This window comes from Nannobrachium achirus (genome assembly GCF_963921795.1).
Source record: "Nannobrachium achirus genome assembly, chromosome: 21".
In the NCBI taxonomy this organism is placed as follows: Eukaryota; Metazoa; Chordata; class Actinopteri; order Myctophiformes; family Myctophidae; genus Nannobrachium; species Nannobrachium achirus.
In genome coordinates, this window is record NC_137828.1 from 10,250,466 (window position 1) to 10,273,734 (window position 23,269).

Here is a 23,269-nt window from a genome sequence, read left to right on the forward strand (position 1 = left end):
TAACACATCTCACAAAGACTGAAATTCAGTTTCCCAAGGAAAATCTTTGACAGCTAGGGTAATTCTGGGTCTCATTCACTCACTATACACTATACTATAGGGGAAAAATCACTCCCAAAAAATATGCTTTAAGTGGGATGTGAGGGGTCTAACTAGGTGTTTTTAATTATTCTGAATCCATTGCAAGCATTTGTTTTGCACAAAAAAAACATTCATTGGGCTAAAAACAGCCCATAAAATGATGGTTTAGTGATGAGTCATCACTTTTCACAGTGGTATGGGGGTCCATTTCTAGCCCAAGGAATGTTTTTGGTGCAAAACAAATGCTTGCAATGGATTCAGAATAATTAAAAACACCTTGTTAGACCCCTCACATCCCACTTAAAGCATATTTTTTGGGAGTGATTTTTTCCCCTATAGTATAGTGCAGGGATGTCAAAGTCAAATACACAGAGGACCAAAATAAAAGAATTGCTACAAGTCGAGGGCCGGACTGGTTCAATGTTTATTTGAAACTCACAATGTGTCTGTCACGGATCGCGGCAATGCGTTGTAAGCATGCAGAGTTTATTTATTTTGATGGGGAAATTACTTTCTTCTCATTGAACTGTACAGCGTTGCTTGTGTTGCTTTGCTTCGATGTGACAATGTGGAGGACGGCACGAGTCACGGCCGCATACACAACACAAGAAAGCGCTGTTTTACATCCTCCATTCTAAATCCAAATTTCCCTTTTTGGTTTGTGATTGGTTGGCTTCAGCTGTCTGTCTAAGGAAAGCATGAAATGTGGTGTGGTTGGTTGGCCTTATCTGTACATTTAGCATGTTGTGTTACGCTGTTTTGCATGCGGCCCACGACCTGCGGGCCGGTTCCAATAGTAATTAAATATCATCCCAGGGGCCATAGATAATTCATTTGCGGGCCGGATCTGGCCCGGGGCCTTGACTTTGACATATGTGGTATAGTGTATAGTGAGTGAATGAGACCCAGAAATACCCTAGCTGTCAAAGATTTTCCTAGCGAAACTGAATTTCAGTCTTTGTGAGATGTGTTACTTTACTAGACACCTTTACAAACACATTGGTGAAGAAATGTTTTGGTAAGGAATTTATTCCAGGATTTGACACTATTTCTAAAGATATCCCCTGACTAAAAGTGGAGGTGGTGTGGTGCTGGAGAGTGCAGCGGATGTGGGAGGCAGAGTGAAACTGACCTATGCACGTATTCTCGGCGTCCAGCTCTGCCGAGGTATTGCGGTAGTAGCCCAGCTTGCACAGCTGGCAGTGTTGGCCCCGCGTGTTGTGCCTACAGCTCACGCAAATGACGCTGTTTAGCAGCTCGATGTAGCTGCACCGCTTGGAGTGGCCGAAGCATTCGCAGTCTTGCGAAGAGATGGAGGAGCAGAGAGAGAGAGAGAGAAGAGGAGAGAAGGAGAGAGAGAGAGAGAGCGAGCAGAGAGAGGGAAAGAGGGAGCAGGAAGGGTAGAGAGAGAGAGAGAGAGAGAGAGAGAGAGAGAGAGAGAGAGAGAGAGAGAGAGAGAGAGAAGACGCGGTAGGTTGTACGGGGGTTGTCGCTGTGTTCCCCCCCCCCCGGCGGCAGGGGGGGGAGTGTTAAGAGCTAGAGGTTGGAGCGAGGCGCCATGGGGACATGCGAGGTGGCGAGGTGGACAATGGAGATGTGAGAGGCTGGACACAGGGACCATGTTGTGGGCCATGGAGCGGGAGGTGGAGCAAAGAGAAGGAATTAGGCGGAAGAGGAGGACTGGGTTGTTGTTATGTGGAAGAACATCATTTATTATGACCGGTGTTGTATCATTTTCTCACTCCATTAGAATCTATAGCCCCCTTTCCACTGCAAGGTGGAACCAGAACTTTCAGGAACCTGAACCTATTTTTTTTGGTTCTGGTTTTGTTTCGTAATATAAGGCCCAGTTCCAGACAAGGTTCCTGGAACCTTTTTTAGGTTCTGCTTCTAAGGTAGAACTAAACTTTAGTTGTGGGAACCTTTGGGCGGGGCCAGCAGCGCTGCTGCTCTTTTTTGGGGATCTTCCCGGTTATTTCTGGTGGAAACGTAAGCAGAACTTGGTCCTGGGAACTTCACAGGTTCTTGAAAGTTCTTGGTCCTGGAAAGTTCTGGTTCTAGTTCTGGGTCGGCCCTACAGTGGAAATGGGGCTATAGCAGCAGCAGCACTGCTGGCCCCGCCCATAGGTTCCCAGAACTCAAGTTTAGTTCTACTTCAGGAGCAGGACCAAAAAAAAGGTTCCAGGAACCTCGCCTGGAACCAGGCCGTACGCAATAGAAACAAAACGAGAACCGAAAAAATTAGGTTCAGGTTCAGTCCTGGTTCCACCTTGCAGTGGAAAGGGGGCTTTAACTCCCCCGTTCAAGGCTGGTGAATGCTGCTAACCTGCCGACGCTGCTGAATACTAACCTGCCGACGCTGGCGAATGCTAACCTGGTGAATGCTAACCCTAACCCTAACCTTACTATCTGGCGCCAACTGCTGGCGGAACTGAAAACAACATCCCCCGTTCACTTCTTGAACATTCTGACGGGGAGTGAGAAAATGATACGACGCCGGCGCTCTGGGAGGGAGGGGTCAGCCCGAGTTAGAAGATGTGACGTCACACAGGATTGTTAAGGAGATGAATCGGCAAAAAAACAAAAAGACAAGAATCAGCACTGCGTTAGCAGGAGGACAGACGGTTCACGGCACACCACGTCAAGCAAACCACACACAAGAGAGACGTCACAGAGACTGCACCACAGTGATGACCAACACAGCACAAAGCAGGTCAAACCATGAGATGGGAATTACTGTTGGTCCAGGGAAGAGTTTGAATGTGCGCGTGTGCGCATGTGTGTGTGTGTGTGTGTGTGTACTGTGTATGTGAAGAGGGGGCTGTTTACAAGCTTGCATTATGCATAATGTTCCTTAGGTGTTACTGTTGATCTAGCTTGGAATAATACAAGAAAGAGAGAGACAGACAGACAGACAGACAGACAGACAGAGAGACAGACAGACAGACAGACAGACAGACACACAGACAGACAGAGACACACAGAGTGAGAGAGGGTGAGAGAGAGAGAGAGAGAGAGGCAAAGAGGACGACAGAGAGAGAGCGGGATGTCACGGAGCTTTCATTGCATTGCTCACCGATCCCACCGCAACCTGGACGACGGACTACATTCCCTTCCCAGCCCTACTGCCACACAGAAGATTCTTTGTCTCACGCACAATAGCCCCACAACCCCTCGCTTTTAAGGCACGCAGGTGCCCACTCTCGGTACGCGTCGGACGGCACGCAAACTAAAAGCCTTGCTATTTACATCCCCGGTAAAAGGCCAGTGTATAGTGAGAGTGTGAGGTGAAATGCAGCTGGCGCAGAGAGAGAGAGGACACGTCATGGTGGCGCTGCTGCCGGGGCTAAATGACACTCTGTGAGGTGTGAATCCAGTCTGCCCGGGAGGGAACAGGGACTTTGAAGCCTCATTCTCTCTCTCTCAAGTCACACACTGTGCCGTGACATTCACTGGTGGGGGGTCACGGAGGAGTGGGTGGCGGACGCATGTGTGACACCTGGCTGGCTCGCCGGCGGCGGATCAATCTGTCTGGCTGAAGTGACCGCTGACACCACGTGTCACAGCGGGCCCGGCTGTGGCCCCTTAAGCCTGGCAGGGCACGCCAGCGCGGGCAGACAGCCCACTAAGCGGGGGGCTTTTGGTCCGAGAGGATTGTGGTTATTGAAGGGTCCAGTATTGGGGTCGGGTCCCTGCGTCCTCTCACTAACCACCCAGACAAGCCTTCAAAATGAAAGGGCAAGTGGTGTTATTATAGTCCAGCGATTCCCGACCGGCAGACCCCGGGGCCCACTGGTGATATTGCAAAGGGGGCCTCCGAATACTAATATTAATTATGAATATAATTTATTAACAACAGGCATGAATCGATTTATCATAAAATTGATTCAAACAGGTGACAATTTAAACCGATCTAATAAAAATGGAAGATTTGTCTGGAAAATAATATTGAAAAAAAGAAACAAGAAATGACATGGTCAAAACCTTGAAGGAAATGTGTTATCGCTGTGATGTCGATAAATCAGCTGTCAGTCTGCAGATTGCTTTCAATCAGCCAAGCTCTCCTACAGTACAGTACAGTACAGTACCAGTGCACCTCATTCCCTCAACAAGGCCATCCGTTAAACACTCAAATACCTGGAACGCGCCCGAGTCGCATTCGATTTTAACCACTTTATCCATTATTTTATGCTTTAACTACTGAAAAATAGCAGATATACAAGCTCACAGCGCGGCACCGAGTGCCGCGCTGCGAGCTTGTAGATCTGCTATTTTTGAAAAAAACTTGACAATGTGTGCAAGTCTTTGAATATCTTTGACCCGATCTTTGACACGACTTCTAAATCCTTCCTCTAAATCAGTGGTTCTCAAACTGTTTCTTGTCAAGGACCCCCAAAAGTGCAGGTATATTTGGCCACAGACTCCCATCTCAAAATATGTTGTTCCAGGGACCCGCAGAAGCAAATATTTGAGTTACAAATATTTGCTTTTAAATAGATATATTCAAATACTTGCAAAAGAAAATCTTGATTTTTTCAAAAATAGCAGATCTACAAGCTCGCAGCGCGGCACTCGGTGCCGCGCAGTGAGCTTGTATATCTGCTATTTTTCAATAGTTTTTTTTTCAATAATATTTTTTATTGATTTTCAAAAGTTATGACAAAAAAAAAAAGACAAGCATTCAATAATTCTAGGGTTAAATAAGGCTCCCTCCTACACTGGATCTCTGCTTTTCAATTTCTGCCACACACTGCTGCTGCTGCTGGCAAAGCTTCCCTCCACCAGTCGAGTGCCATTATTGTATTTGGGTAGTCATTTATGAAGTGCCCAGGTATGCTTTTTGATACAGTTTGTCCTTTGTCCTTCTACCGACCGTTGGCTGAAGCACGCAGACATCTCCTTACTTCTTTCCTCCACCACCTCAGTACATCCACCTTATAGTTCACAGTCTTGATTTACTCAAACATTTGAACAGAATGTTAAACTGAAATTCCATAATATGTGCATGGCCCTAAAGTAAACTGAAACTCAATGTTTGCATGGCTCTAAACTGAATTCAATGTTCTGTGGTTTTCATGTTAAACTGCATTCAAGTTTACTTGACTCAAGTTAATCTGATTAAATGTCTACTATGGGCCCATAGGCATGCTTAGCATGCTGCTTAGAAAAAAACCCACTGAGCATTTTTCGGGCTGTCTAAAACGCTAGTCTAAAATCGGTCTAATCAATGTCTAGAAATTAAAGTTTTTTAGACATCTAAGCTTAGACTAGATGTTGATTAGATGTCTAATAGACCGTCTATATGTAGCCGTTGAAATAACTTCTAAGCTTAGACATCTAAAAAGCGTTCATTTCTAGATGTTGATTAGACCGATTTTAGACAGACGTCTAATAGCCGACTATTGCTCACTGGGAAATTAGGGAACATCTTAATTAACACTGATGATTTTACTACGTACTGTAGGTTGGGGTCCCAGAGATAAAAAAAAAAACACACCCAATGTGAAGTGAGCGGTGGTCATATTCGCATAACATCTTCAGACTAGGATTTGAGTCTAGGATGTACAGGCTATGCTACACGCACACGTTTTGCTATGGCAAAACGCTGAGGAAAAAGGCTACAGACACACGACATATGACATCACTAGACAAACAGGCTATGCTACACACACACATTCTACTATAGCAAAACGCTGAGGAAAAAGGCTACGGACACACGCACAGCCACTTATAGGAGCGGTTTGCACCGCTCAAAAAGAAACTGCGTCACACAGGGGTCTGTGACCTATTATTGAATATCAAACTTGTTAAGTGGTCAGATGGGAGGCCCGGTGAGCGAAAACTTTTGCGATTTTCAAGTGGGGCCCTGATTCAGAGGAGGTTGGTATAAGCGCTGGTGTCATCCACTCTCCAACAACCACAGCCCAGAGCAGATAATAAGCGTGAGCCTCGCCGCTGCTGCTTCTTCCACATTAGATGATCTCACCATCCCAGAGACTTGTACTCTCAGAAGACAAATAATCTCTCCTTTCCAGAAATAGGTTAAGGTCATAAATCATGCACGCGTTGGGGAATAGAGAAGTCTTGAGTCCCCGAAACACATTCCTCAAGAATAGTTAGCGGTTTCGAAACACACCTACTTTGTTTGCACTGCAAGAGATACAATTCCAGAGGAATGTTGCTGCAGCCTCTCTGTGACTGCGGTGGATTCTGTGTACAAGTTAACTGCAAATGTGCCTGGATGTCCCCTGAAAACTATCAATCTACAGCAGCCATTCCTGACGCCGGTCCGGGTGACACCCAGGGGTCCTTGTGGGGGGATGCACACTGCTGCATTTTTTCGGGCTGAATATCGGAGTGAATTTCGGAGCACGCAAATAAAAAAATCAACCTCACGTTATGTCAATCACGTTTGCACACTGCCGCCGTTTCGTGCACCACTCGGTCCCTTGCTCTCTCTATCTCTCTCTCTCTCCTTGCCCTGAAAAACGCATTTCGCAACGAAAAACGCAGCAGTGTGCAACCACCTTAAATGATTGATAGATAGAAACCAAGTCTGAGTGTTTAGACACATAACCAAACGAACCCTTACAGGTCAGTTTATTTTGGTCCATACGAGATGTCGGTCTCAGAAACGTGGCAAAGGTTACTAAGCATTTTTGAGAAGCTCTATATCAGTGGATTATAATTATTTTGGTATGATAACCCTTTCTGAGACACATCTAAAGTGGCGTTATCAGCTGCTAAAGTCGGTGTCCCATTCCATTGCAAGCATGTGTCCTTTAACACTGATGATTTTACTTTGTAGGTTGGGTCCTAAAGATTAAAAAAAAGAAAGGCTCTGTGACCTTTTGAATATCAAACTGGGTGTCTTTGAACAGAGTGGAGTTGGGAGTGCTCATTGGTCAGTCACACACGTTTGGGGGGGGGGGGGGGGGGGGGGGGCACACCAAGGTTGGTCAAGTCAGTGTTAGTGGAGTTGCCTTCTTTTTCATCTCATACTGGGCGATGACTCTGGCAGACATCAGAGAAAGGAGGTGGACAGTTGGGGAGAGGGGGGGGGGGGGGGTGTATGAATTCCAGACTCTCCTACCTCGCTTGCTGTTTGCAACGTGGACCGACGGGGCAGTAGTGGACAACGCAACCCGCGGCACTACTAGACAACAATAAAAAACAAAACAAACAATACAACGACAACAAACAAAAGAAAAACATGTTCATATTGATAGTAAAAAAAGAAAAAAAGAAAGTCAAGAGAATTAAAAATCCCGAGCATGGTATACAGCCGTGAAGAAAATGTGTTCACACCAAAGATATGCGATATTCACAGGTGATGCCGGGAAATGTCCAGTGCTCTGTGTAGGAGAGGACTGCAAGCTAACCCTACCCACCATCCCCATGCCTTCCACCAATCAAAGCATGGGAGCGTGAGTATGGGATCCTGAAGGCGGGAGCACACAGTAATCCAAGTGATTCCTTTCAAAATAATAATAATAATTGCGACCGTAGCGAGCATTTACTATCAGACCCACAAGATCCTGACCGTCAGTGAGTAGGTAGGGAACGCCTCAATGTCTATAGCTGACCTGTTGTGACATCACATTATTGACCCATATTTGGGCAATGCCCATATGGACACTCCATATATGGCCAAGACAGAATTAATTTACAAAAGCCTCATTGCCTATAGCTGACCTGCCCATATATGGAGGTCCCTGATGTCATCAACAGTAAGCCCATAGCTTGGAATGCCCATATATGGACATATTGTGTAAGTCTTATGTGGTCTATAAAATAAAACATCTATGATGTCAGACGTCAGTCATATCCATATTTGGGAAAATATTTTGTCCACATTTTGTCCAACTTAAACAACCAACCGCAACCTCCGTCCTGTGCGACCTCACCCTTTTGGGGCGAGGTCGCTTTTAGCCCTTAGGGTGTCTTACTGGTAATAATAATAATAATAATACAATATGTATAGGCCCTGGCCCTGCTCGACATAAGCCCCATACATACAGTATACACTGTGTGTGCTTGGCTGTGGTTGGGGCTTTTTACAATGGATTCAAGCGATTCAAGCCTTACATCAATCTACATAGTAACACTAGCTGTGGGACCTCTGCTGCTTTACTTCCTGCTGAGCAGGGAAGGGGGCGGAGGAAACCCAGGAAGCTCCACACCTAATAGAGCGTCGCAGTTTAAGCCCCGCCCGCCCTCACAGTCCGGTGTCGGAAGCGTTTTCCCCCCATGCATTTCATCCATAGACATTTCATAAAGTATTTATTTAAACATCTTTTAAGCCTCTGACAAAGCCACCCCGGCTGGTGAGGAATCATGACAATAAACACTATTTTTAACGATTAATTAGAAAGCTGAAAAAAAGACGAGGATACAAGTTGTACCCTCGTCTTTTTTTCAGCTTTCTAATTAATCGTTGCATGCAAAAAAATAGTATTTATTGTCATGATTCCTCACCAGCCGGGGTGGCTTTGTCAGAGGCTTAAAAGACGTTTAAATAAATACTTTATGAAATGTCTATGGATGAAATGCATGGGGGGGAAAACGCTTCCGACACCGGAGTGAGGGCGGGCGGGGCTTAAAGGTGATACACCATGCATTTAAAAAGTATTTATGTCATATTGTTTATGTCCCAAAAACGTTTTTCAAAAGGTTTGAGGCTAAATTACCACTCCTGAATAGAGAGCCTCTCTCATTTTTGAATGGCTCGCTGCAGTACCACCGTTGGCCTGAACTGCGCCACTCCCCCCCCCCCCCCCCCCCCCCCCCGAAATCTTAAAAAAAAAAGAATTATTTTTTGAAAAAAAATATTTTTTGAAAATATTTTTTTTTTAGATTTTTTTTTTATGATGACGTCACAATCGGCAGATGACGTCACAATCGGCAGCAAATCTGGATAGCCTGTTTTGAGAACCCGTGGGATACTTTTAACCTTTGCCTTCTCAAAACCAGAGAAAGACACAACGGTCAGAAATGGGACTTTGTGAGGATAGAAGGTGCTAGTGGGACCCCAAAAAAAGGTTTTAAAATAGGAAAAGTGAAATTTCATGGTGTATCACCTTTAATCTGCGATGCTCTATAAAACCATCAAATGTTATCCAAACGCCCCGGTGTGTGGATGTACCTACTGTATGTGTGTCTGTCTACATTGTACAGTGTGCATATCATATGGTTGAAAGGATAAGGCACACTGTCTGCAACACACAAGTAAACAACAGATGTATATCCCCCTCTCAAGGTTGCCAAAAAACTTTTTTTCTGGAAGCAGAGATGGGATTTGTGCGGAGGATGTCCTTTTGTTTTCTCATGGAAAACTATCAACAAAGACTTTGATCCGTTAGGCGCCGTACAGACATTTTCTCCGTATTGTCTGAGAATGGCCACTGGGGCGCCGTACTAATGCATTGTCAATGGAAGGTTGTTTGGTGTTTTGTCGTTGCCGTGTCTCTTGGCCAAAAGACAGGCTGCGGTTGAGCTTGAGACACGGCAACGACAAAAAACCAAACAACCTTCCATTGACAATGCATTAGTACGGCGCCCCCAGTGGCCATTCTCAGACGATACGGAGAAGATGTTTCACGCATATGTGTGAGTCCAGCCTTAAACCTACCACATTTGTTTTGACGTCAACCATACAAACAGTTCGAGGTGTCATGATGAATCTTTGAAAAGACACAGTGGTTGTTGCATAATTCTTGCCTACCTTCTTTTCGGTTAGCGACACCTAGGGACGAGACATTCTGCCGAACTGCATGCAATTGAGAGAAACCAGGCGTTATTCATGTGCATTGTTGGGCTTTTAGTGGACATCGGATGCACTTAAACAAGAGACTCTAAAGGGGGGAGTGAGGTGAACTACAGTATACGTGACGGAGGAGGACACAAACAACCGGAGACATGTAGTCAGGGAAAATTAGCAGAATACCTGTCAAATCTGGGAATAAATTCCTTACCAAACAATTTCTTCACCAATGTGTTCGTAAAGGTGTCTAGTAACATATCAAACAAAGATTGAAATTCAACATACCTAGCAAAATGTTTGACAGCTAGGGTAATTCTGGGTCTCATTCACTTACTATACACTTTACTATAAGGGAAAAAATCACTCCCAAAAATCTGCTTTAATTGGGGTGTGAGGGGTCTAACTAGGTGTTTTTAATTATTCTGAATCCATTGCCAGCATTTGTTTTGCACGAAAAACATTCTTTGGGCTAAAAACAGACCAAAAAAAAACTATGGTTTAGTGATGAGTCGTCACTTTTCACAAGGTGTATGGGGTCCATTTTTGGCCCAAAGAATGCTTTTCGTGCAAAACAAATGCTTGCAATGGATTCAGAATAAATCTGAACACCTAGTTAGACCCCTCACACCCCACTTAAAGCAGATTTTTGTGAGTGATTTTTTCCCTTTATAGTACAGAGTATAGTGAGTGAATGAGACCCAGAATTACCCTAGCTGTCAAACATTTTGCTAGGGATGTTGAATTTCAATCTTTGTTAGATATGTTACTAGACACCTTTACGAACACATTGGTGAAGAAATTGTTTGGTAAGGAATTTATTCCCAGGGTTTTATTAAAATTCCCTGACTAATGTGACTCAAGTCAGTCAACTCAGGGGATACAACAGGTATATGAAGGGGGGGAGGGGGGGGGGGGGGCAGGCCTGACATGAACGAGGAAAAGTGAATGCGTCCCAAGGCCCCTCCCGTCGAGGACATTGGGGAGAGAGTTTGTATGTAATTGCTGCGAGCTCCGACCGTGGGGCTCGCAGTGTGCTGCGGGCACTCAATGTGAATGGCAGCGATGAATGAAATGAAAAAAGTAAATGAAAGAAGAAAACGTATCCAAGCGCGATCAAGTCATCTTAGACGTTGCCTTCTCGCTAATATGTATTGGACACATCATTTATGCAAGCGGGTCTAAACTATGTATAGAAAACGAAAGACATCAGGGGGGCATTTTGTTTAATTCATCACATTGACTATTCAATCAATATCTAATTACAGTGTATTTCTGGTGGAGGAATAACAATGAATAAATAATGGCTAGTTGTGGAGACTCGTACTGACGGACTGCTGTGGGTAGCATAGCCTCATAATTACATACAAGTAGGTATTTCCGTGTCAGGGAAATACACTATGTGGTTTGGAAATGGAGAGGGCTCATGTCAGACAAAAAGGAGAGGAGTATGGATAACTTTCCTAATCACATGCCTTCATTCTTTCAACTTACAGCATACATGGGCAACTGGCTGCCCGGGGGCCCCACCTTCGCTTAATGCGGCCCACAGGTTAATACCGGAATACTGATATATTATTGATTTCAGCTTGTTACAATTCTAAAAATGACCTGCTTTAATTCCGTCAGTCTATATTAGTAGCTTTGTATTTAAGTTCATAAAGTTAACATGAGTATAACTAAATGCGTTTGAAATTAAATCAAAATTTTACATTTCAGGATTCCAATTCAAAAATAAAACATAATATATAATTCTGGATTCCAATTCAAAGGAAGCAAAAATAGCCGATCTACAAGCTCAAAACGCATCGCAGCGCGATGCGTTTTGAGCTTGTAGATCGTCTATTTTTGCTTCTTTTGAATGAGATACTAGAATGACAAAGTAGTACGTAGCAATATGCAATGTGGCCCTCTGGAGTGAAGGTGGAAATATAGAGGCCCTTGCCATCATCAAAGTTGCCCACCCCTGCCTTACAGTATGTCGCCCTATTGACTCTGTTAGTCGGGGACCCAGTCCCTCAAAATGGGAGAGGACCTGTGATGTTCTGCTGTACTTTTTTATTTCTGTTTTATCTATTAGTTTGGTCATTAAGGTCCACAGAATGAGAGGTCTGCTCTGCCGGAAACATCGCGAAAAGAAGTTATGGCCATTTGTATATTCACTGTCCCATCGACTTCACTATACAGGAAAAGAAAAATATTAAAAAAGGAAAAAGATCTGCTTCACACGTAGCATGTGAGGGGTCAAACTAGGGGTTCTTCATGATTCTGAATCCATTGCAAGCATTTGTTTTGCATGAAAAAACATTCCTGGGGCAAAATGAAGGGATGGGATGAATATACAAATGGCCATAACTTGTTTTCGCAATGTTTCCGGCAGAGCAGACCTAACATTCTGTGGACCTTAATGACCAAACTAATAGATGAAACAGAAATAAAAAGTACGGCAGAACATCACAGGTTAAACCCTGTTCCTTGAGCTTTTGGGCATGTTCCCTGACTATGGTGTCCAGTGGTTTCTCGGCGAGCGGTCCACTACTTGAAAATGCCTGGGAGTGTTGGAACCTCCTCATAAAATATTCAAAGACTTGTTCAAATGTTCAAGATTTTTCTAAAATAGCAGATCTACGAGCTCGCAGCGTGGCACTCGGTTCTGCGCTGTGAGCTTGTATATCTGCTATTTTTTTAATAGTTAAAATCTAAAGTGACACAGATTTGTGTTCAGGCCTAAATGGGTTTAAATGAAATGACCGTTTTGAGCAAGGTACTGTAGGCTACACGTCTGGAAACCCAATCCTTTTCCAGAAAGGCAAAAATAAAAATAAAAGAATTCTAACAATTATACAGTATGTTAATATTATTAAATATGACAAAAACTGGATGGAGGCTTTGACTAAAAACGGGCAAAAGTTGCTGTCAAAATTTACACTGCTATCACATGATAAGTGAATCATGTGACTAGTCATTCCAAAGGCAGCGGTGAATAAGTAACTAAGTAGATTTATCTAAGTACTGTACTTAATACACTTTTGAGTTATTTGTACTTTCCTCAAGTAATTCCAATTTCCAATACCTTTACTTCTACTCAAATACATTTCGGATTCAAACATGTACTTTTACTCCTCTACAATTATTTGAAACCCTTAGTTAGCCTACTTCTAGTTACTTTGCAAATATAAATTAGAATACACACAATTAGAAACACATTCATACTTTTACTCAAGTACAATTTGAATTCTGGACTTTTACTTGTAAGGGTGCCCTCACACCAAAATACCTATGAAAGTGGAATCCGCGTTCTGCCAATGCATTTCAATGAGAGTGAAGCGGTTTCATGCCAGCAGAGGATTTCTGCAAAAAACGCTCCATTATCATTGAAATGCATTGGCGGAACGCGGATTCCACTCTCATAGGTATTTTGGTGTGTGGGCACCCTTACAGAGTATTTCTAAATTGCAGTAGCCTAATGATACTTTAGCTTAAGTAAAAACAAAATGAGTTATTTTTCCACCACAGTCCAATGGCAGGAAGTCAACCATATAAGGCACTGCACATGTGAAACACTTAAATTGACATGATTGACATGACCCTTTTATTCTGATCATCTCCACTGCATGGATCAAGACATGAAAAGCACCCAAAAAATCAGGGGAAGTTAACAAAGCCTTGCTGGTAAAAAGTACATGTAAGTGCAGATATATCCATATTCATTGATTGGATCTAATACGCATAACATACCTGGGCTCTACTAGTAAAGTATTTAGTTATGGGGATACATTCGGGTGAGGCGAGCTTAAATGAGTAGGGGCAGATTTTAATCAATGCCATACCCGTGATGAAATGCAATCTTGCGGAGCCTGAATCGCTTCTTAAAATATTAATTTCACTTTAATAGTCTGCATTAGGCAATTCTGCCCGGCTTAATAAACTTGAAATAGGATTTGAGAAAAGTCAATAAGGAATTCAATTAGGCTACTTTAAAAATGAATTAAAGATAAATAAAAAACAACAACATGAAAAGTGCTGTTTTCTTTTCTTCCCAGGGCCCGATTCAGAGTTTTACATTATCAAAGATGTGTTTTCCTTTGCCTTCCTCTCCATCCATCCATCTTATTAATATTATTATTATTATTATTGTGTGTAGTGTGTTCTGGTGGCAAGGAGACCCCATATGGGCCAATCAGGTTGAGACATCATTATTTTCTGTACCCCAACAATCACAGACACGCACAGTCGCACACGCACGCACGCACGCACGCACGCACACACACACACACTGGCACGCACGCACGCACAAACACACACACATGCACGTGCTCTTTCTCCCCATAAAGAACCTTTATGTAGGACTGCCATTGAACAGGGCATGACCTGGCATTTGAATGGGGTGGACACACGCACGCACGCACGCACGCACACACGCACGCACGCACGCACGCACACACACACACACACACACACACTGTATATAAATCGTCTCTGAAACCTCATTTTGTCCAAAACTGTTCCTTTTCAGGTTTCAAATTCTAAATGTGAAAAGCAGCAGCTCTTGTGGATCTGCTACTCGTGATGCTTCTGTGTGACGCTGTAGCATGACGCTGTAGCATGATCAAGTATATGTCCAAATATGGAGGTATGAGGTTCTCTGCCTGACAGCAACGACATTATACAACAACAGAAAGATACATATACAGTATATATATATATATATATATATATATATATATATATATATATATATATATATATATATATATATATCGTTGTCGTCATCGGGTGGAAACCTTGTATGTCCAAAACTGCTCGTTTTGTATTCATCATTTTGAAAATGATTTAAACTGGTGAAAATAGACGATCTACAAGCTCACAACTTGTGCTTGTAGACAGTCTTGTGTGATGAAGCAGGGCTTTACTTTATGAAAAAACATACGAATTTGGAACTTGGAGATACAAGGTTTCTGCGAGACGATATATATATGTATATATATATATATATATATATATATATATATATATATATATTATATATATGATATATGAATGGATAACAGGTACAAACACCAAGCTCTATCCAGGTCATGCATGGGGGTATAGGTGGTGTGGGTGGAGGTCTGGGTGGTGGTGGTCTGTGTGTGGAGGGGGTGTAGGGGGTGTATGGGGGGTCCACTTGGCTCCAGAGTTATTTCTGACATCAAAGTATAAAAAGCGTTTCCAGCCACAAACAAAAAGGAAAAGATAATAAATCTCTGCGTTCGACCGTGTGAGCTGTATGCTCCCTTCCCTGCATTTCCAAAGTACAGAGGGTATACCGTCTATGTGGGGTCACCCAGGGACCCCCAGGGGTCCTTGAGGGGGTTCGAGCTTTGCGGTCCTCAGCAAAGTTCTGTTGAACCGCTCTTTCATTGTCTGTTTGTACCCGTGTCTGTCCGCGGACTGTCATTGGTCAGTGTGTCTGTTTGTATGTATGGCCAGGGTCACATGGGCCAAGCTTCGGCCAGTGACATTAACTCATAAATAACACCACTCACTAGATTTGTTTGTACTTTGTGCTACCCGAATATGGCAGATTTACAAGCTCACAACGCGTCTATATGGATTTGGCAAATATCTCTTCTGGGGGTCACTCACACTGGCACAAAATCTTTTCAAACGGGGGGTCCGCAGCCAAACACATATCAGTATATCGTCGTTGTCGGGTGAAAACCTTGTATGTCCAAAACCGTTCGTTTTGTATTTATCATTTTAGAAAATGATTTAAACTAGTGAAAACAGCCGATCTACAAGCACACAACGCCTCGCACCGCGAGGCGTTGTGTGCTTGTAGATCTCCTGTTTTCACTACTTTTGTGCGACGGCCTTGTATGATGAAGCGGGGCTTTACTTTGCGAAAGAACGTTACACATTTTCCACCCGACAACGACGATATCTGGCAGTGTTGATTTCGTCGACTAAAACTATGACGAAAAATGTTTGTCGACTGCGTTTTTTTCACTGACGAAAACAAAATAAAAACGAAATAAAAACTAAGCTGTGATGACTAAAACTAAGACTAAATATATTGACAATTTCGTCAACAAAATAAAAACTAGACTAAAAAGTTAGGGAGGGACTAGTGGAGAAGAGAGTCATTTTATGTTTGGTTGCTCTCAGGTGTTGCGTGCTGAAAATAGCCGATCTACAAGCTCACAATGCGTTGCGCTGCGGCGCGTTGTGAGCTTGTAGATCGGCTATTTTCAGCACAAAATCAAGTGTTAAATCTGTCATTACGATGCCATCAAGGCCTGCCAAAATACATTTTAGTTGACTAAATCAACTGTAGATTTAGTCGCCATGAAATCTTACGATATTTAGTCGACTAAAATTAGACTAAAACTAATACTTTTCAGGTGACTAAATTATGACTAAAACTAAATGACATTTTATTCAAAAGACTATGACTAAAACTAAATCAAAATTTGCTGTCAAAAACAACACTGATATCTGGGGTGCTTGGCATAAAAGAAACGTGTGAGAACAAGTGTGCTGTGAGCCTGGCATCGTCGAGAAGGGGGGGGGGGGGAATCGGTCCCGAGCTGTGAATGCACTTTGCTCGATAGCGGCCCGTTCGTTGGCTCCTGTGACACGCAGCTCTTCTCTTCCAGGCAGCGGTAACTGGAGACACGGGGCCCTGTCCTCTTCCTCTGTCTCCTCATCCTCCTTTTCCTGAGGGGGCCGGCGGCTGACAAAGATAATACCACCAGCCTCGGTGTGTGTGTGTGTGTGTGTGTGTGTGTGTGTGTGTGTGTGTGTGTGTGTGTGTGTGTGTGTGTGTGTGTGTGCGTGTGCGTGTGCGTGTGTGTGTGTGTGTGTATGTTGTGTGTGTGTGTTGTGTGTGTGTGTGTGTTGTGGGTGTGGGTGGCTTATATTAAAATGACCTCCTATGACATTATGCCGCCAGAGAGGTCCTGGCACTTTAATAAAGTCTAGATGCCATTTATTTATAATGCATGGCGGAGAGAGAGAGGGAGAGAGAGAGAGAGAGAGAGAGAGAGAGAGAGAGAGAGAGAGAGAGAGAGAGAGAGAGAGAGAGAGAGAAAGGAAGAAAACAATAAAAAGTGGTATTTGCTATGCAGCGCCAGGCGAATGTTATCTGCTTTACTGTAAGTCTGGCCACGGTAAATTATTATGCCCACTTTATGACAAGAGAGGCCTCAGTTTAATTTCCGTTGGTTTAAAATGGCACAATCAACAGTTATCAGACACTTCAGGTAATGAATGACAAGAGATTGGCATCAGAAATGCAATCCTTTGGCACCAAGTGGACTTGGAGGGACGGAGGAAAGGGGTCTTGGGTGGGGCGGGGTGGTATGTATGCAAAGCCAAGCATCAAGCATTCTCCTTGATTTGCTGCTTTGAAGGTTTTACTTACTGACTGGACCAACGTTGTTTACGATACCTGTGTGAGAGAGAGAGAGAGACAGAGAGAAAGAAAAACATATGAGGGACATTGGAATGATAGACATACTGTAGTAGATAGCTCAAGTACATCGTAAAGTGGATCTTTTGATGTGCCATCATCAGCACAACCACTAAAAGCTTTCTGAAACCAAGTTTGCAAGAACAAAATGACATTGCCTAAGTCCTTATCTCTCAATTCAATTTCAATTCAAAGGGCTTTATTGGCATGAGAAAACATATGTTTACATTGCCAAAGCAGAAGTGTACAATACAATACAATACAATACAATACAATACAATACAATACAATACAATACAATACAATACAATACAAACAATCTCACACATACCTGTACACACACACACACACACACACACACACACACACACACGCACACGCACACGCACACGCACGCACACGCACGCACACGCACGCGTGTAGATCGGCTAATCCTCATCAGCTAATCAATGGAATCGATTAGAAATCTACGAGTGGATTCTCACACTAATAATTGTGAGCTCGCTTTAGGCCTATATTTATTCCTCCACTTTTTTGGGCATCCTACTACTTCCACATTCTTTGAACTAGAAAAGTCGTTCAAACTCAGCTTTTACACAGTTATTATTGCTTGTACTTTTCTCGTAAAAATGTTGTATACTTTTTGAAAGTCCGTCTGAGGAGGGATGTGTACATTTTCTACTGTACATAATGTACTCTATGTGCGTGTTTTCAGCCAGCCCACGCAGTTTACTGCAGGAACTTTCTAGTACCAACATCACCTATGCACTGTAGGTTGGTTAAGCTGCCACGACAGGCACGTGCACACATAGACATCAACGGGGGCTTGAGCCCCTGCCCTTTTACCGATATGTAAAAAAAAAAGTGCACTCTCCAGACCATGAATGCAGTTTTTACTATGGTGAAAAAAATGCAAATGCCCCTCTTTCCATGCTGAAAGCAGCATTCAAAGGAATTGTCCAAACTCTCCTGAACTTGAATACAGCACGTTGAAAGAATTGCCTTCTCTGTGTAGAAATCCATGCTGTACACCAGATCTCTAGTATTCACTTGATTATGCTTAGTTTAGTGTGGTGCCGAAAATAGCCGACCTCCAAGCTCACAACGCGTCGCAGCACGACGCGTTGTGAGCTTGGAGGTCTGCTATTTTCAATATTTTCACCAAAAGCCCGTGCCTCTCTTACATTCTTTGCACATCCCCGTGCCACAAGGTGCTTCTTAACACTGTCCTTTAGTTTCAAATCTAATTAGCAGTACAAATATGACTGTTGCCACTTCAGTGCGAGACAAACGGGCTTGTTTCGTGAGGCATTGTTCCGCCAGTTGTTCTGTCAGTCTGAACAGTACATAATCCTCAAAGAACCGTCCGTGAACAGACAGGGGGGACGGCAGCACCAGGTGTGTATTTTTTTGGACAGCGTTCATCACGCTTCAGAGGATCTTTTCTTTTTTGTTTTGTTTGGTTTGGTTTGTTGTTCGAACGCCAACGGCTTTTTAGCAGAGTTCGATGCCAACGAGAACATAGCGCTAATCTGTCCGTTTGAACTGAAAGCCCTCCAGCTCCACATGCTCCAACACACACGCACGCACGCACACACGCACGCACGCACGCACGCACGCACGCACGCACACACGCACACACACACACACGCACTCACAGCCCCTATACCCCCAACAAGGAAGCATGTCTGTCTGCCTGCACAAACAAACAAGCCCTCGCCACAGGGAGTGGAGCCATGCTGGGCTTTCAGGGGGAGAGAGAGAGAGAAACCAAACAAAACCAATAGAGGGGAGGCAAGAGAAAATAATAAAAGTTAAAAGAAATCATCCAGCTCTTCATAGTTACCTCTCCATATCCACCACACCACACACACCCAGGGACGTGCAGAGAATGTTAGAACATATTGAAAATAGCCGACCTCCAAGCTCACAACGCGTCGCGCTGCGACGCGTTGTGAGCTTGGAGGTCGGCTATTTTCTTTAAATGGTAAATGGTGCATTTATATAGTGCTTTTATCCAAAGCGCTTTACAGAGATTGTGCATTACATCCACCCATACATTCATACGCCGGTGGCGGAGGAAACCATGCAAGGCACCAACCTACTCACCGGGAGCAATTAGGGGTTCAGAGTCTTGCCCAAGGACCCTTCGACATTAACTCAGGGGGAGCCCGGATTCGAACTGGGAACCCTTCGGGAACCCTTCGTGCTCTAATAACGGTTTCTCTACCCCTGAGCTATGCCGCCCCTCTTTACTTGATACCACACTGAATTAAGCATAACCAAGTGAATACTGGAGATGTGGCATATATGGCATGGATTTCTACACGGAGAGGGCAATTCTTTCAACATAAGATGCTGCATTCAAGTTCAGGACAAGTTTGGACAAGGCAATTCTATTTAATGCTGCCTTCAGGTATGGCATGGAAAGAGGGGGTATTTGCATTTCTTTCACCGTGGTAAAAACTGCATTCATGGTCTGGAGAGGGCACTTTTTACAGACAAGTAAAAAGGCAGGAGCTCAAGCCCCTTGTGCATGTGTGCACATGCCTGCACACACATAAGGCTGAGCAGAGGAAATATGGACATCTTTTTTTTCTCTCAATCTTCTAGTTTTTCATCAAATGGAGCATTATATTACTTCCCTCGCCACTGTCCTCGAAGTGAACGTCTCTTACTCAGCCCTTTCATATTTACGACCTCTTTCATGCAGGAGCCTGGGTTAACCCTGCAAGGCCCAGCGTTGCTTTTTGGCAAGTTTTTTAAATCATTTTTTTAAAGACGTTATAATTAGTTTTCCTGTTCTTTTTTCACATTAACATCACCATTAAATCCTATTGTTTAGTATTACAATGCCATTGGCCACGATATTTGCATATAAATACCCCCCACAGAGACTGACATTCACACCTCCCAGAGAAGTTGAAATTCCAGCGTCTGGACGAACAACATCTCACTTTTTAACTGAAGCTATTCCTCATTAAAACATAAGTAAAATGCCTGTAATAATTTTTTTTCGTGATCATTAGAATGTCTAGAACACGTGCATATGTTAATATTGTGAAAAATATCCCCAGAATGCAAATTAGAGCATGATTTATGATTTATGGCCATAAAACCTTACAAAAACATTATTATTTTTTTAACATTACATTTTCCTGTGATTAGGACTGCTACAACAGCATCTGTTTTTTTAATTTTTTTTGGGCCAGTAGAAATTAATTCGGGCCTTGCAGGGTTAAGGCTGCTGGATGGAAGTGTACAGCCCACCATTCAACCACCTATGTCCTTGCAGGTATACACTGTAGCACTGTGGGTTTCAACCCTTTTCATATGAAGGTCCATTATTTATTCAGCATTTGAGTCACAGACCACCATTTGATGACATTCAGCCTCTGAGACTATAGTCTCGCGTAGCCAGACAACTATCCCACAATCTCTGAATGCTATAGAGCAGGGGTGCCCACACTTTTTTGACGTGAGATCTACTTTTAAAATGACTAGCTCAATATGATCTACCCATCCAAAATGTTTTAGCTGAGGGCCTGAGGGGGGCTTTGGAACAGCAGCACTGGCGTTACATTTTAGACAAACTCACTTACTGTAAGGGGGAAATAGATGGGAAATACTGGGAGAAATGTCTTCATCCCATTCTGTATGGAAGTGGTAGGTTTTGGGGTTCTTTGTATACTGACTCTTGAACAAAGCATTGCATTGGAGGTTTGCCTACTTTAGAAGCCATGAAGGGAGCTGACAGGCCCTTCTTGATGTCATATTGACATATTCTTTTTATATTTTAATTTTATAAATTTTAGAGGCTTGTCATGTGGTCTACCTGCACACCCTTGGTGATCACGATCTACCTTTTGGGCACCCCTGCTATAGAGTCTGGAACTACAGCTCCCGAACGGCGAGTAATGGAAGCTGGCATTTCCGTTCAAGAAAATATATTTTAAAATGTCATTTCTGCTAAGCAGCAAGCTAAATGTGCTTAGATGATTTTTATTTATATCAAGATAAATGTATGCCGCATTTGTTCATGCTACCGCGACACAAAAGTATCCAAAATAGCAGATCTACCTTTGCTCATTTTGAATTTGAAAACAAGGCAAATAGTGACACCCCTAGTATTTACAGGATATACATGCATACATCGGTAAACCATACTGTAAATGCATGGGTTAAATGCACACACACACACACACACACACACACACACACACACACACACACACACACACACACACACACACACACACACACACACACACACACACACACACACACACACACACTCAGACCATCCGTAAATTGAATCTATCAACAAAGAGAGTCTTGTACATAATTTCTTTGCACTACATGTACGGTAGCTAGCCCAGCTGACTATACCGTATGTGCAAAACACATAGGGGTATATTTACAGGTATGACATATTGAGTATGACAGTTGAACAGTTGTTTACACTAGAGAGGGATCGAGATTACAGAGATAAAGAAAGAAAGAAAGAAAGAAAGAAAGAAAGAAAGAAAGACACACACACACACACTCACACACACACACACACACACACACACACACACACACACACACACACACACACACACACACTCTCTCAGACCATCCGTAAATTGAATCTATCGACAAAGAGTCTTGTACATATTTCTTTGCACTACATGTTGCTAGCCCAGCTGACTATTATATACCGTATGTGCAAAACACATAGGGGTATATTTACAGGTATGACATATTGAGCATGACAGTTGAACAGTTGTTTACACTAGAGAGGGAGATTACAGAGAGAAAGAAAGAAAGAAAGAAAGAAAGAAAGAAAGAAAGAGCACTGGCATTTTTTTTCCTTTCTTTTTCCATGCAGCATAATTCCATAGCAGTGCATCATCATAAATTCACAGGTTGAGTCTAGAGAACTGAATGCATCATTTTTCATGGCAGTGTTTATTCAGAGAGAAATGTTCACAGAGTGCCGCAACCAAATGACTTAAAAAATAAATAAAAACAGCCCTATTCATTTTGAAAAATTAACGCTTGTCGGTTTGATAGGGCTGTTTTTGAGGCGTACATGTAGTACGTCTCGGAGGCCAACGGTGTTGAGAATTGCTTCAATAAGAACAACTGGGTCTGGCTTTCTGGTGTATTTTATTGATCACGAACACAGTCAAAATGGCTACTCTATCTCATTGACAAAGTCTGCCAATGAGAGGAAGCATAGCTATGTGTCCGGGCCCATTTGTCTACCAACAGCACGTGGTCTGTTAGCAGAGAATGAATGCCCAGCATGTCAGTTAACACATCGTATATATTGCATAGATGAGCTCCTCCCTCCAGGAGGACAGATAGTGGGAGGGAACATACAAACAGGTTTGGCATACATTAGCTGGCGATTGTCAGACAGTATATACATACAGTATATTGATTCCTTGTCAATCATCATATAGAAACAATACATTACAGAATGGTATATGATGGAACTCATAATAAGGCATACAGTATATTCCTTACATAGATATAGATACAGTTTGGAGAGAGACAGAGGGAGAGAGAGAAGAGAGATGGGGGAGAGAATAGGGGGTAGGGAGGAGGTGGTGTGTGTGTGTGTGTGTGTGTGTGTGTGTGTGTGTGTGTGTGTGTGTGTGTGTGTGTGTGTGTGTGTGTGTGTGTGTGTGTGTGTGTGTGTGTGTGTGTTTGTGTGTCTCAGAGAGGGGGGATGAGGGGGAGAGGGAGGGGGATTAGGTAATCTCAAAGAGTACTGGAGATCAAAGGTTATATCACAGGGCAGCTGAAGACAGTCTCACAGCAGGTATTAACAGGTCAGGGTGTGTGTGTGTGTGTGTGTCATAAACAACTGATGTCAGGTCAACAGAAGTTGCGGGAACTTTCTCCTGAATTAGAATTATATTTATTGGCCATATCATATCCTCCCTTTTGTTAATTAAAACAATCTAAATTGCTTAATT

At 43.2% G+C, this 23,269-nt stretch overlaps 1 protein-coding gene across 1 annotated transcript in view; it reads right to left on the minus strand.

The window, feature by feature from the left end:
* The window catches only part of ntng1a (netrin g1a), a gene marked incomplete at both ends in the record, with an annotated part of 230,021 nt that overhangs the window by 15,175 nt on the left and 191,577 nt on the right, over positions 1–23,269 (minus strand). Inside the window, 2 exons of the mRNA XM_080752341.1 lie at positions 1,214–1,381; positions 17,250–17,276. Of these exons, the coding sequence (XP_080608467.1) occupies positions 1,214–1,381; positions 17,250–17,276 (195 nt within the window). The remainder of the gene's footprint in view (positions 1–1,213; positions 1,382–17,249; positions 17,277–23,269) is intronic.